At 44.4% G+C, this 15,173-nt stretch overlaps 1 protein-coding gene across 2 annotated transcripts in view; it reads left to right on the forward strand.

Annotated features, from left to right (window-relative positions):
* Window positions 1-1,781: 1,781 nt before the first annotated feature.
* The window catches only part of LOC119897377 (NACHT, LRR and PYD domains-containing protein 12-like), a 45,435-nt gene continuing 32,043 nt past the window's right edge, over window positions 1,782-15,173 (forward strand). For both annotated transcript variants that reach the window (XR_005443403.1, XM_038711030.1), the window contains exons 1-3: window positions 1,782-1,915; window positions 6,448-6,559; window positions 14,445-14,674. Coding sequence is in view for 1 of the 2 variants with exons in the window: in XM_038711030.1 (XP_038566958.1) it covers window positions 6,459-6,559; window positions 14,445-14,674 (331 nt within the window). In the remaining variant the exon portion in view is untranslated. The remainder of the gene's footprint in view (window positions 1,916-6,447; window positions 6,560-14,444; window positions 14,675-15,173) is intronic.

A 15,173-nucleotide genomic window follows, 5' to 3' on the forward strand; every position in this document is an offset into this window, starting at 1 on the left:
GAGCGCTTCCTCCTTTAGACACTTCCTCCTTTCTTCTCTGACTCTGTGGCGCCCCCTGTGGTGTCAGATGTACCAGCACAGAGTCCTTCCTGTTCAAACTGAACTCCCTCTGGAGGAACAAAGCTTTCCATGCTGGACTCAGCTGGACAGATGTGTTTCTCTAAGAGCAGCAGAGCGACCGTGCTCTCCTCCAGCAGGATGACAATAACAGAAACAGCGGCAAACTAGGACACAGGGATCATAAGAGACACAACCTAAACGAGAACACAGACTAAACCCACACAATGCAGACAAAGAACCAGAAGCAAATACTAAGACATGAACTAAGGCACAGGACGAGGAACAAAGACATGGAACCAAAACCCAGAGAAACCAAAATCAGAACCCAGAGTAAAGTAGACACAAGACAACAGGCAAGACAGATCCCCAAAACACAACAGACCAAAATAACAGATAAACTGACCAAAACTCAGAGTGCAAACTAGACGTGGCTGACAGGCAGAGCGTGACAGGAACTTGAGGACTATAGACTGGCATCAGGACTGAATGTCGAAGCGGCCGAGGTGCAGGCAGGTGCTTGTAGAGACTAACGGGCACCGAATGCCGCCATATCTACAAGCATAAGCTGGACATCAGACGCAGGAGCCATTCTCGACACGTTTTTGGCAACTGCCAGCAGGAGGAATGTGAGCCTATTGATGCATTTGTTACCAGACGGAGGGAACAGCCTGCTTCCTGTCAGGCCTGGCGCTGATATCAGCCATAGAAACATGCCGATGCAGAATGACAGACATCAGGATAAAGACAATGAGACAGGAAAGGTCTCTGGAGAGTGTCCATGCAACAGAAGGCCGTCAGCAGCGGCCTACACCCAGGTATGAACGCAGGGACAAGCTTCAGGATCAGACCCGGGTCATACATGCAAATCCTGTGGAAACATGCACGTTCTATATTGTTTTTGTTTATAGTGTGTATTTATGTGTTCTCTGTTCTGTAGCATATGTCTTACTTTATTACTGTGTTTTTGTAGAAGTACGCAACATCGTGAGCGAAGTACAATCCTGAGTCAAATTCCTCGTACGTGCACACAGACGTGGCAAATATAACCGATTCTGATTCTGATAGAATTCAATAAAAAAAACAACAACAGTGGGGCGTTGCTCACGTCAGCGTACACCACAGAACGGACTGCAGTATCACTGGCCCTGCAGCGGATGGAGGAGAGGGAGACAAATCATATGTTATTGCAGCTTGTCTGCTCCTCTGAGTATTAAACCTGGCATCCACTGATCCTCTGGGTTCCTGCTCACGTCGGTGTGGCCAAAGGAACACGCAAAACCCACCATGTAGACCTAAGGACCCCACTAACTAAAGCTGAGGCTGAGTCCTTTATCAGGACGTCAGCACTGGGACGACAGTGGAACTGGAAGGCAGCTGTATAATGTAGAGAGACAGGTTGGTGCTGGGAGGACGAAGGGAAGAAAATGTCACTCGTCTGAGAACAGATCATGCAGTCGGTATATAAAATAGTCAAGCACCCAACTGTGAAATGTACATATTGGAAGGAACCAGTACAGCTGAACATGATACAATATCACACATCAGGACGTCTCACAGCCAACATATATTGTTATATATTTAAGTTTCTTAAAGAAACTGACTTAGATCAAATATTTGTTTATTTATTTTACTGCTTAATTTCTCGTTCCACACTCCAGTCCAGTAGGAGGCGGTGATGCACCATTAAACCGACCAGAAACACTAAAGAGGAAGAAGAAGGGCGTCCCACACCTTCAACAAGCCGGCATCGGTGCTCGATCAGCACTGGGGGGTTTAACGAGCAGCTACCACGTGAACGCGCAACGGAGTGGAAGTAGGTGGGAGAGGAAGGAGCCGTAGTTTCCGAAGAAAGGAGGTGAGTTCATCAACATTATCATCAGTTCGCTGTCAGACTGTAGTAAAAGACCTTTCTGCCATTAAAACAGGAAGTTTCCTCAGTGGCAGAACAGCCCACAGACTGACCACCGTTACAGCAAGGAAACGCGCAGTTACCGGTGAAGAGCAAATAAATAGTAAGGGAGAGAGAGATGATTGCCTCTCATTCCCCTCTCTCTCTCACACTGCTGGCCGCCGGTGTTGCAGCCCTACTGGTTTCCAAACTAACTGGTCGCCGTGCGCGTGCGCGTGCGCGTGTTGGGCGCAGCAGCTGCGGACTGCCTCCATCCCCAGATCCGTCACACATTCACAAACATGTTCCTGGCGAGTTTCAAGTCACATCTTTAATCTACTGCGGAGATCACGACTGTAGAAGTGAGCTCTACATCAGAGCCACATACGGAAAAAGAAATGAAAGAGGGGGGGGAGGAGGTCGCACCCTGGAGAAAAAACCCTTGATAAACATTCGGATATTTTCTTATATCGTAAGTAAGCAGCTGCTTCAGATCAGCCAAAACAAAACGCTTCCTTGATGCTGATGCGCTTCAGCTAGAAACTGGATCATGTGAGTGTTTGAGGCTCTGTAATGTAGCGCTCACTTCTACAATCATATTCGCCACAGTTGATAAGAGATGCGACCTGAAAAGAAATGAATATAAAAATATTTAGCCTAATGTTGACTTTTTGTTTCACAGGATTGATTCAAAGGTCCTGGCCCTCCTTTCACCCCAACCATGTTCTCACTCAGTCTTTTCTGTTAAATAGTTTATCATACTAAGGTTAAGGATGCGAGAACACACTATTTCTCTGAACTCATTACTACACATAAACACAATCCCAAGACTGTGGATCAGCTGGTAAACCCAACCCCTCCTTGTGCCTCAGCTGGAAGTAATGATGACTGTGAATTGTTTTTATCTTATTTTACCAATAAGGTGGTGTCAATCAGAGCCTCTATTACCCCCGCGGCCTCTTACTCAGAGGTTCCTCACCTGCAACAAGAGAGTTTTAACCAGTTTTATCCCATCGACTTGTCGAGCTTTTAAAAACAGTATCACAAATGAGAGTGTCCTCCAGCCCACTTGATGTAATACCTACAAAATTTTTACTGAAAGTAATAGATTCTGTTGGGCCCCATTTCATCTCTGTTTTCAACAGCTCCCTATCTACTGGTTGTGTCCCTGATTATTTTAAAACAGCTTGCGTGAACCCACTTTTAAAGAAACCTGGTTTAGATCCCTCCCTCCCACATAATTTTAGACCAATTTCAAAACTGCCTTTTATTGCAAAGATTCTAGAAAGAATTGTGTCCAAACAGCTGCTCACTGTGCTGGAAAATAACAAAATATTTGAAAAGTTTCAGTCTGGTTTAGGAAGTACCACAGCACTGAGACTGCCCTGCTTAAAGTCACCAATGACCTTTTAATGTCTGCTGATGAAGGCATGTGCTCAGTCCTGGTACTCCTGGACCTTAGCGCTGCTTTTGACACCATTGATCACAACATCATGTTAGACAGACTGAGGCACTGGTGGGGATCTCTGGTACTGCCCTAGAATGGTTTTCATCCTACCTGTCAAATAGGAAGTTTTGCGTGTCTGTAAACAACCATGTCTCTTCATTCTGTCCAGTTAAATCTGGTGTGCCTCAGACGAAACAGAAATCCTGGTCATTGGGTCCCAGAAGATGGCAAATCAAATACTGCCATCTGCAGGTTCCCTAGTAGTCAATTCCGCATTTTAATGCAGAGCTTTAGCTGCTCCAAATTAGACCTGAGCGTGGTGTGCCACTGAAATAGGATACAATAAATGACCCAAACATTTAAATCCGTGAATCATTTGTTCATGTACTGTTCGCTGTGCTGTGTACCGTTGGATGTACTGACCACTGTGAGTGAATTACTTTGATACAGAAAAAGTCTTTAAAACCGGAGGATTCTCTGGCAAGTTCCTGTCCCCACACACGCCTTCAGTCAGTTACACTGAGTAGCCTACTGCCTACTACAAAACACTAACTTAAAACCCATTTAACTTGTTAGTAGTTGTTTAGCCTAAACCAGGTACGCCGCCGCCTACCTGTTGCTGCTTGTTTATCAAGTGTAAAACACAAAGTAACTTCCTTACAAATTCCACTTTGTCGTTTCCTATTTCTGACTTGATGCTTTTTGTGTTGGATGATGGCTGTAAATCGTTAAGTCCATGCTTTAGGCCTGCTGTGCTGTGGGCACTGTGTTGATAATAAAGTCATGTTTTCACAGTCAGATCGTCCCTGTTTAGAAGGATTCCCGTGAGATAGTGCGAGGGGGCCGTAACACAGGGGTCAATATTGCCGAAGCCTCGAGAAAAACACCTTGATAAACACGTTGTGGTATTTTTAAGATGGCTGAAGGTAACCAGTTGTTTTAGACCAGCCCAAACAAAGTGTTACCTGGATGATGACGTGCTTCATCCATACATGACTGGAAACCCTTCAGCTGTGATTGCTCGGTTTGCTCGCAGGTAACGTGGAGCCGTAGGTGCAACCTTTAGCTCAGGTGAGTTTGAATCCAGCTTGACATGATTTAGTAAAAAGTCTTATCTTTTTCCGTATGTGGCTCTGATGTAGAGCACACTTCTACAGTCGTGATCTCCGCAGTAGATTAAAGATGTGACTTGAAACTCGCCAGGAACATGTTTGTGAATGTGTGACGGATCTGGGGATGGAGGCAGTCCGCAGCTGCTGCGCCCAACACGCGCACGCGTACGCGTACGGCGACCAGTTAGTTTGGAAACCAGTTGGGCACACAGTTGAGCACATTATCCTGAGTAGCCTGTACTAACTGGAGGACACATTATAAAGCCAATAATACTAAAGAAAGTAGCAGAAGGTCGCGGCCTCATCCTGTTGGGTCTAAACTGTGCCCACCATGTGGCTGAAGGAGTGCAGCCATCCTGCCAGTCCTGCAGTGCGCAGCGTGGGTCACTAACAAACATGTTCATTAAAGTCTAACAGTAGGGAAATGAATCAGTGACCCCGACAGATGCAGGGTTTCACTGCTCCCATAGGAGCTCAGACCTCCTCATGGGAGCTGAGCTCCTACTGGTTCCCACTGACTCCAACCTGGGGTTTTGATGTTGGCGTGCTGTGCGTTTTCTCCTCCACACATGGGGCCAAGCAGGCAGAAAGCAGGTTTAGTGAAAACTCTTGTGTGTTGAGATGAGGGAAACTGTGAGTTTCTGTTCCAGAGAGCGAGATCAGATAAACTGATCCTGTGAACCTGACCTCCTCAGGAGGAGCTTTACTTCTCTCTGACTCCTCCTGCAGAGCCTGAAGCAGCTGACATTTCCCACATCAAAGCTCATATCCGAGAAACATGGATATCCCGGTTAGAGAGGCTGCTAGTTTTTACCCAAACATGATGCTGAGCTTTATTTCTCAGCTCAGAATCAAACTGTCCTTCTTTAACACTGAGACTGTGAGGACACGAGGACCGATGTCAGCTTCAGCCGAGACACTGTGAGCGCCATGACTGCAGGAATAAAAGTGATCAGCGATCTGTCGTCGCACTGATGGAACATTCCTATGGTAGTTATCATGGTGGAGATGATCTCTGAGTGAGGATGGCCAGGAGCGGCTGTGTACACGGTGTGGAAGTGCCGTAGCAGCATGAACATTTAGCCTATAGGCTAGTGAGTGGACAGGATTGCATAATGTGAGATATGTAGCCTCCGTATGAAGTCTGACATGCAGGAAACCGTGTCCTTCCACTTTGACTGTTTAAGCACCAGGCATCAGCGATGTAAACACAGAGTCCGCCTCCTCATCTCGCCGGAGCCTTGCGCTCTGGCAGAACACGGTGTGCCCGCTGCAGGTCTGTGTAAAGATGTCTTCGACTTCCCGGTGTTTGGCTGCACGAGTCCCATGTCCTCCAGACCGGACATTTACCAGGAGCAGGCTTACGTCCAAGCTGGGCCAGCATGGCTCCGGCTGTCTTCCCTCTCCTCTGGTGCGATCACCCGCCGTGGTGCCTGGTCCTGATTAAAGCCTACATAAATATGCATATTGAGCAGTAGTAGGCTCCTATACCAACACAGGAAATACTCAGAAGTAGAAAAGTAGTCCTCAAAAATTTTCCTCACTGAGCCACTGTATATGGAGCTTCACTGATGAGGCTTTTTTTCATCCCTGCGCACGCACATCCATCAGGATCACCTGAACTGATTCCGATCAGCTGTCCACCTCAGGCTCAGGCAGCTCAGAGCTCCTGCTTTCTGAAACAGGGCCCTGGTTTGCTCTTTCTCCTCCTGCTTTTTTTTGATTTGCTGGCTTCCAGTATCCGTCACTCCTTTATGTTGCCTCCTTTGTACCATATATTTGACATCTGGAGGAGTTTTAGTCTTTGCCCCTGCACTGTGTGAGGGGGTTTGTTTAGGTGGGGGGCTGCTGTGTTCCTCTGGTCTGGGGAGTAAATGGTGAGTCTCTCTCTCTCATGTCCGCCGTGTCTCTGCTGTCCCTGCTGTCCCTGCTTCCCTCAGACCGACTGAAGATGAGTGATGTGGAGGAAGAGGAGGACAGCCGTCCGTCCATGAAGGGGGACGGGTCCACAGAAAGGCCTCCAGACTGCAGTGATGAACCCTCAGACACAAAGTAAGGCACTGATGTCACGTTGCACAAAAACTCTCCAGCTGACACATTAAAAGTGCACCGTTAGAATATGTTTAGACAAGACGGGGCGGAGGTGTGTTATTTATCACAAGGCAAATCCAATGGTCCTGTGTTAATGACTTGGACTGTATCGGTCTTAAATGAACTCTCTCAGCCCAAATGTCATTCACTGTGATTGTAATATGTAGACCACCATCTGCAAAAAACGTGTTCTATGATGAGTTGAAAATCCTTTTTAAAGAGTGTGATACTAACAATGAGATAATTTTATTAGGAGATTTCAATATAAACTAGCAGAGGATCTAGCTTTATTTCTTAAATGAATTAGCTCTGAAAGAGCAGGGATTTTCCCTACCACCGATCCTAAACATGTTAATCGGAACATGTTTATTAGAGATAGACAGAAAAATTGAGTGAAAATATTCCCATGTCAATTCAACAACTGTTATCAGAGTTACTCTGTTAAGATCAGTGTGATATAAATCATGCAGGAAAGCCTGCTCTTGAAAACCTTTAAAATATCTTTTAAAAATGAACCGGGGTTTTACCTTGGGGATTTTAAATTTAATTTTTTTATTAGTAGAGTTAAATGTTACAAAACACAAACACATTAGCTCAGAACAGATACAGTGAAGAAATAAAAAACAGAAAACAGACAAATATCAGGTACAGTCATCCAATCAGTCAAATGAAAAATACTGAAGTTGACGAGAGGCCAGCAGAGGCCCAATATACGGTCAGAAACAGACTCCATGAGGGTGGTATGAGGGCCCGACGTCCACAGGTGGGGGTTGTGCTTACAGCCTAACACCGTGCAGAGAACACCAAGATTGGCAAATTCACCCTGTGCTCTTCAGATGAAAGCAGGTTCACACTGAGCACATGTGACAGACGTGACAGAGTGGCATTTCTTTGGGGGGCCGCACAGCCCTCCATGTGCTCGCCAGAGTTAGCCTGACTGCCATTAGGTACCGAGATGAGATCCTCAGACCCCTTGTGAGACCATATGCTGGTGCAGTTGGCCCTGGGTTCCTCCTAATGCAACACAATGCTAGACCTCATGTGTCTGGAGTGTGTCAGCAGTTCCTGCAAGAGGAAGGCATTGATGCTATGGACCGGCCCGCCCGTTCCCCAGACCTGAATCCAACTGAGCACATCTGGGACATCATGTCTCGCTCCATCCACCAACGCCACGTTGCACCACAGACTGTCCGGGAGTTGGCGGATGCTTTAGTCCAGGTCTGGGAGGAGATCCCTCAGACCATCCACCACCTCATCAGGAGCCCAGGCGTTGTAGGGAGGTCATACAGGCACGTGGAGGCCACACACACTACTGAGCCTCATTTTGACTTGTTTTAAGGACGTTACATCAAAGTTGGATCGGCCTGTAGTGTTTTCCACTTTGATTTTGAGTGTGACTCCAAATCCAGACCTCCATGTGTTGATAGATTTGATTTCCATTGATAATTTTTGTGTGATTTTGTTGTCAGCACATTCAGCTATGTAAAGTAAGGAGTATTTAATGAGATTATTTCATTCATTCAGATCTAGGATGTTATTTTAGTGTTCCCTTTATTTTTAAGAGCAGTGTACTTTAGGTAGGGGTCCCAGGTTAAGTAGAAAGTGTCTATTGAAGTGTGAAGCATACATGTGATATATTTGCTGGGAATACACTCCTGTCTCGCCTTGTGCCATGATTTCTTGGAGGGGGCAGTGTCCTTGATCCAAAAAAGCAAATTAGTCTTACTGGCAGCAAATGTTAGTAGGTTATAAAGTTGCTTGTGCTTGGGCTGAATCTGAGGATCCGTGAGGCCCAGGAGGAGATATTTTGGATTGAGCAGTATGGTAGTATTAAAAATATGGTACAAGTCTTTGACCACGCCAGACCAGTAATTCTGTATTTTTGTACATGACCACATACAGCAAAAATGATCACCAACTTCAGTTTTACATTTCCAACAGAGTGGGGATAGTTCTCCAGTAAATCCATCTTACTAAGGACAGGTTTTATGTGTCCAGTGTAAAATCCTACACTGAACAGATTTTGTTTGCGGCCTTGTCCCACACATCTAATCAAACCTGAGGCTCAATAGAGATACCCATGTCCTTTTCCCAAGCCTGCTTTGCAGCCACTAAAGCAGAAGGAATATTGGAGAGTAATGCTTTATAAAATACACTAACAGATTTCTTACCACTATGAGAACACAAGGCAGTCTCTACAGTAGACGGGTCATTGTTCGTTAATGTGGTATCTTTAATTTGCAGGAATCACCCTCTCCAAACCAAACTGCTGCTGTGCCTGCTGGAAAGACAATAAAGACTGATTTTTGAATAGGTCCCCCACCTTTCTGATACCCTTTTTGAACCATAGTTGAAAGCCATGGTCATTACAACCAGGCAGGAAGTCTGGATTTCTCAGAAAAAGGAGTAAGAGGAGAGGTGCATTCAAAACATCCCTCCACTTTACGAACCATCATCCAAGCCTTTACTGTGTTCAGAGAAATGGGGTTAGAGCAGAGTTCACTATCTGAACTTTTCAAAATGAGCAAGTTCCAAAGAGGGCAACTAGACTGAGAAGATTCAATATCGTGCCATGCTGAAGAAGGAACATTTTTAAACCAGTGGAATGTTACACACAGGAGCACTGCCAACTGTTAAAACCTTTATGTTAGGCAATCCACTTCTGAGAAGTTTTGAGGTGAGAAATCAGCTGTGTAGATTTAGAATATTGAAAGTTTTACGAGAAGTGATGGCGGAACAAAAATGTGCTTGAATATTTTTGGAGTTGAGGAGCTACGCAAGTGGCTGCGGGGGAAGCCTGCTGTGACCCGCGGGAGGAGCGTGTGAGGCCGGCCAGCCGCCCGCTCACAGAGCCCTCTGCTCCCGCCGTCACACAGAGCGCTGCAGCAACAACGGCAGAGGAAAAAAGGATGAAGGCATGTGCTCAGTCCCGTACTCCTGGACCTTAGCGCTGCTTTTGACACCATTGATCACAACATCATGTTAGACAGACTGAGGCACTGGGTGGGGATCTCTGGTACTGCCCTAGAATGGTTTTCATCCTACCTGTCAAATAGGAAGTTTTGCATGTCTGTAAACAACTATGTCTCCTCGTTCTGTCCAGTTAAATATGGTGTGCCTCAGGGGTCGGTCTTAGGACCCATTTTGTTTTCCTTTTGATCTGCTTCCCCTTGGACATATTATCCATAAACATGGCATTTCTTTTCATATTTATGCTGATGACACACAAATATACTTGCCCGTCAGATCCACAGACCCTGGAATGCTGAGTTCACTTAACAACTGCCTTTGTGAAGTTAAAAAATGGATGTCAAATAATTTCCTCCAACTGAACTCAGACAAAACAGAAATCCTGGTCATTGGGTCCCAGCAGATGGAGGTCTGTTGTCTGTTCCAGAGTCTCGACTGAAAACTAAAGGGGACAGAGCGTTTGCTGTCAGGGCCCCGAGGCTCTGGAACAGCCTGCCCGAGGAAATCAGGTCGGCTGAGTCAGTGAACTCTTTTAAGTCCCTTTTAAAACATACTTTTATAGGAAAGCCTTTCCCGATCTTATTTGACTTTATTTTATCCCTTTTATTGTATTTTACTAATTTTATATTTATCTTAAACGTGTATTTTAGTCTTTTCAATGTTTTCATGCTTTTATCTTGTATTGTTTTTGTATTATTGTCTCTTGGGTATTATTGTCTTTACACTTGTTAAAGCACTTTGTAACTTGTTTTTGAAAAATGCTCTACAAATAAAGATTACCCCGCCTTTCGCCCGATGCCAGCTGGGATTGGCTCCAACCCCCCGCGACCCTGTACGCAGGATAAGCAGTTGACGATGGATGGATGGATGGATACCTTGTTCCTTACGACCCGCCCTTCTCTGCTTCCGATTGGCTAGTAGTCCTTACCTGGGAACTCTATACGACTCTATCCAAGTAAAGTGGCTACAGCATTTAATACTGCATTGATTCAATAAAAACTTTGACTCAGAATTCCCCTGTATTGAAATATTCTGTTGCTCCTCTAAATATTAATGCTCCCATTTTGACTTTTAGAGGTGACCAATAACAAAATGTGCGCGAATGGAGGACAAAGTATGTATATGGGATTGACAGTATTTCTTAAGTCATAATGAGGCACTCATTTGTCCTATTGTAAAAATTATTAACCAGTCCATTAATGGTGGAGTGTTTCCAAGTGCTTGGAAAACCGCTGTAATCACACCAGTGTATAAATCGGGTGACCATATGGCTATCAGAAATTACAGAGCCATCAGTATCCTTCCATCAGTATCACAAATTGTGGACAAATGGATCTCAGAACAGATAATATCTCATTTAGATGCTACGTAATTCTCATTAAATCCTATGCAATTTGGTTATCGAAAACATCATTCCACTGATCCAGCCAATTTATTTTCGCCAACTACGTTGGCGGCTGTGGCTCAGGAGAAAGAGCGGGTTGCCCGTTAATCGAAAGGTGGTCCACCAGTGTTAGTTTCTGTTTGAGCACTTAGGCTCAGTGTATGAATGTGTGTGAATGGTGAATACGATGTAGTGTAAAAGCGTTTTAAGTGGTTGAAAAGACTAGAAAGGCGCTATACAAATACAGAACATTTACATTTTTGGAAACATTAAGGCTAAATTGGACCAAGGAGGTGCAGTTGGGGCGGTCTTCCTTGATGTGAAGAAAGCCTTTGTTACAGTTAATCATGAGGTTCTAAGTTATCAAAGTTAAATTTTTCACCCAGTGACATCAAATGGAAACGATCGTACCTTACAGAAAACAATGTGTTCGCATAAACTTCTCAAATGAATGATAATGACTTATATGTACCTCAAGGTTCAACTTTGAGTCCTGTTGTTTAGTCTGTGTATTAATGACCGACCTGAAGTTTGTCCATCTGGAGTAACTTATCAGATGTACGCAGATGATACCGTCTTATATTTACATGCTAAAAACAAGAAGCAAGCTGCTAAGGAACTATCAGCCTCTATGGTCAATATCTCTAATTGGCTAACAAACTCTTGTTTACATCTCAATACTAGCAAAACTGTATGCATGTTCTCAAAATCTATAGAGATCCAGACCCAGAGGTTACTGTAGCAGGAAGAACGCTGATAGTTGCGCATGAGTTTAAATATTTAGGCATTATATTAGAAACACTGGATAATAAGTCAGTCATATCAGTTCCCATTTTTTTAAACTGGGAAAATATGGTGAAATTTGCTGATGTCTTGCTTGTGTATAAAATGTTCCATGGTTTAACCCCCCCCCCTCCACTCAATGAATTCACAATATACAAATACCTTCGCGTTGCCGGCACCACTCCCTTCACGTCACTTCACGCCGCCCGACAAGAAATCGTGGCTTTACGCGTCTTTGGATTGACTTTGTATGTAAACTCACCACCTGAAAGCACCATTACAAAGGGAGGATTGTAGTGAAAGCATTGTGGTGTCAGGTGTGACTGTGCAGCAGCTCTGTTTTTGCTCTGTGGGTCACAGTTTGTGACCGAGTGGTAACGTAGCTGGTAGAGTTTTGCAATAATAAAGCTTTGCAGGAAATATCCACTTTTCCACTTATGACTCGGTTTTCCTTATTCTGATTCACTGTAACTTATAATACTGTTTTCAAACCTGTCTTAAGTGAATTTTAAAAGATAGATTGCGTTTTATAAGATCAATAGATTTTGATGTGTAGTATTTTTACTTTTGATTACTTAAGTATTTTTAAAACCAGGTACTTTTTTTACTTAACATTTTTCATGTGGTATCTGTACTTTTACTTAAGTATGAAAATTGAGTACCATCACCTCTGCATCTGCCAGAGCCACTTCCAGAGGTGACTGTGCTCGTTTGGCTGAACATGAAACCATTTGGGCGGCTTGGTAGCTTCACAGCAGGAACGTTCTTGGTCTGAACCAGCCGTGCTGCTGGTTTGCATGTTCTCCTTGAATCTGTGTGGGTTTCCTCTTAAGCCATGTCCACACTACTGCTAGTAGCAGCTAGTGTGTTTAGTTTAAAAATGGAGAAGTAAAACAAATACGATCTCCGTCTACACCAGCGTTTTAGCTGCGCATCAGAGTTGATCTCTGTCTACATTAAAACAACTGAAAACGCACATCTAGTGCCCATTCAGGACCACTGGGCATGCGTGTGCTAGTGTAAACATGAAGCAGATGGTGTATTACCTAGTTACAGAAGATTTGGCGAAAGAATAAAGTAATGCAGACGAAGAATCAGACCAGATTTTTTTGCATACACCAATAACGAACTGGGACTGTTACTGAATGTAACACGGGAGTATGGTGTTGGAAAACAGACTAGGAGTCGTCGCAAAGTAAACTGCAACATGCACAGTACAAGTGCAGGCAGATAGGCTAAGTGTTATTTGCACAGAATAGTCTATTTTAACAAAAACCGGGTCAGTAGTGTCGTGTTTCTGCTTTGCATGACTTACAAGACCCAATCAGAGAGCCGAGCATGAGCGGCTGTGTCATCGTTTCTATTCACTAAAACGCCCTCTGGAGTTTTGAAACGCAAAACGGGGTCGTCAGTCCAAACTTCTCTGTTTTAGGTCTTCGTTTGGTGCAAACGTAGCAAAAGGTCTCTGTTTTCATTTTAAAACACAGTAGTGTGGAAGGGGCCTTACAGTCTCAAAAGATGCAAACAACTCTAAAGGTGTGAATGTGAGCATAAATGGTTGTTTGTGTCTGTGTGTTGGAGGGATTTGTGCAGTGTAGGGCTAAGACTAGAAGTAAAGGTGGGGTGAGTTGCCAGTTGGGTGGGCGAGCCCTTGGTGTTTTGACCTCTATTGATGAAAACAGCTTTTGAGCTAACGCTTTAATCTGCTCTATTGCTGTAAAGCAATTACTGAGGTAACAAAAGAGGCTGTAGGTGAAACTTACTGGCCCAAAGACATGCCATGCCATGTACAAGCCGTTACACGAAATCTCACAAGCATCACAACAGAGATAATCCATGTCATAAGGATTGTCTGAGATTCTTTTGAAGTGTATGTGGCCCACCGGCTTGGAGTAGTCCATCACAGCATAAAACGTGTCATTTCCTGTTGCCAGCAGGTGGTGCTATGACTATATAGATGTGTTTAGGGCGGGACATATCAAATTCGGTACAGATGTGAGCATGTACACTGAAGTTGCAGCAACTTCCTGTTTTGTGGCAAATCATTTGTTTTCCATGCCACGGACACGCCCATTGACACAGATAGCACAACTTTTCATATCAATGCCTTTAGACTGCACAGCGAAAATTTGAAGTTGATCGGACAAATTCCCTAGGAGGAGTTCATTAAAGTTCAGAGCATGTAAAACATGTGACCAAATGACCATTAAATTCTAAATATCCGACTTTCTGTTGGGTTAAGGCTATTGCCCCAAAAGCATTTTTTTATATGTCCTGTCGATGAAGGGTCTCTTCCTATTGCCAGCAGGTGGGGCTATGATTATGAGTTAATTTTGTCCTTAAGATGTGTTCAGGGATGTGTTAGATGTGTTCAAACTTTGCCCCCATGCCACGGACAAGCGGCCACACGAAAACTCACAAGCTTCACAACAGAGCATTGTGCAGAGAGCAATGTCTTAAGGCCATTGAGCACATGGGAACTTCATCTGGCTTTAATGGTCAATAATATGACAATTTATCAAGTTTGGAGCTAAAGAGCAATTAATCGGTCCAGTGTTATATGTAATGGTACATTTGTGGGGTGTTAGCTGACTAAACAATGACTAGTGAGAAATAGAAATGTGAATTTAAACCTGTAGTTTTGTTGCAATGTGGTTGTGTGTGTTTTATGTCCAATCAAATGCTTTAGAAATGTCTTTGTGTCCACAGAGAGAGGAAGAGGAGTCCTTTGTCTGTGGAGGAGCAGCCGTCCTGCTGTGCTTTGTGTCAGGTCGTCCTGAAGGATCCAGTCTCTACCAGCTGTGGACACTGGTTCTGCAGACGGTGCATCACCTCATACTGGGACCAGTTTGCTTCATCAGGAGACTCCTCCTGTCCCCAGTGTGGAGAAAGAACCAGAGCTGGACTGCAGACAGCCAGTCAGAGCAGCTCTGTACAAAGTAAGACTGGACATCTGTCTGCTTCTTCAGATATTCTGATATTGACTGCTTTATATTAGTAATGAAAATAAGCACCATATGTCTGTGAAGGTTCTCAGTCATCCAGGTCATAGTTATCCAAAGAAGGTTAAAGTCAAGGGCAACTGGACTTAGTTGAAGATACTAGAAGACGTTTCGTTCCTTATCCGAGAGACTTCTTCTGTTGGTAGGGAAACTTAGCTATTTAACCTCTGTGGGATTGTTAGCTAGGATCGTCGATACCACTGGTTCGTTAGTGCTGCTGGCTGTGGTAACGACAGTCGATATGGTCATTAGAGCCACCCGAGGCCAAGTCTGAATAACCATTGCTGGCATCTTCACCTGAGGCCAAGAGGTTACGTTTGTTGAGTTTCCTGGGAAGTGATGAAAGGACAGCATTGTAAGTGGGGGATAAGTGGTGGCGTAGACCCCCTCCTCTGTTCAGTTACAGCTTCTGGGGCAGTGGTGGCCCAAAGGTTGA

This window comes from Micropterus salmoides, unplaced genomic scaffold (genome assembly GCF_014851395.1).
Source record: "Micropterus salmoides isolate LMB-PRFRI ecotype aquatic unplaced genomic scaffold, ASM1485139v1 Ms_hic_scaffold_1, whole genome shotgun sequence".
Taxonomy (NCBI): Eukaryota; Metazoa; Chordata; class Actinopteri; order Centrarchiformes; family Centrarchidae; genus Micropterus; species Micropterus salmoides.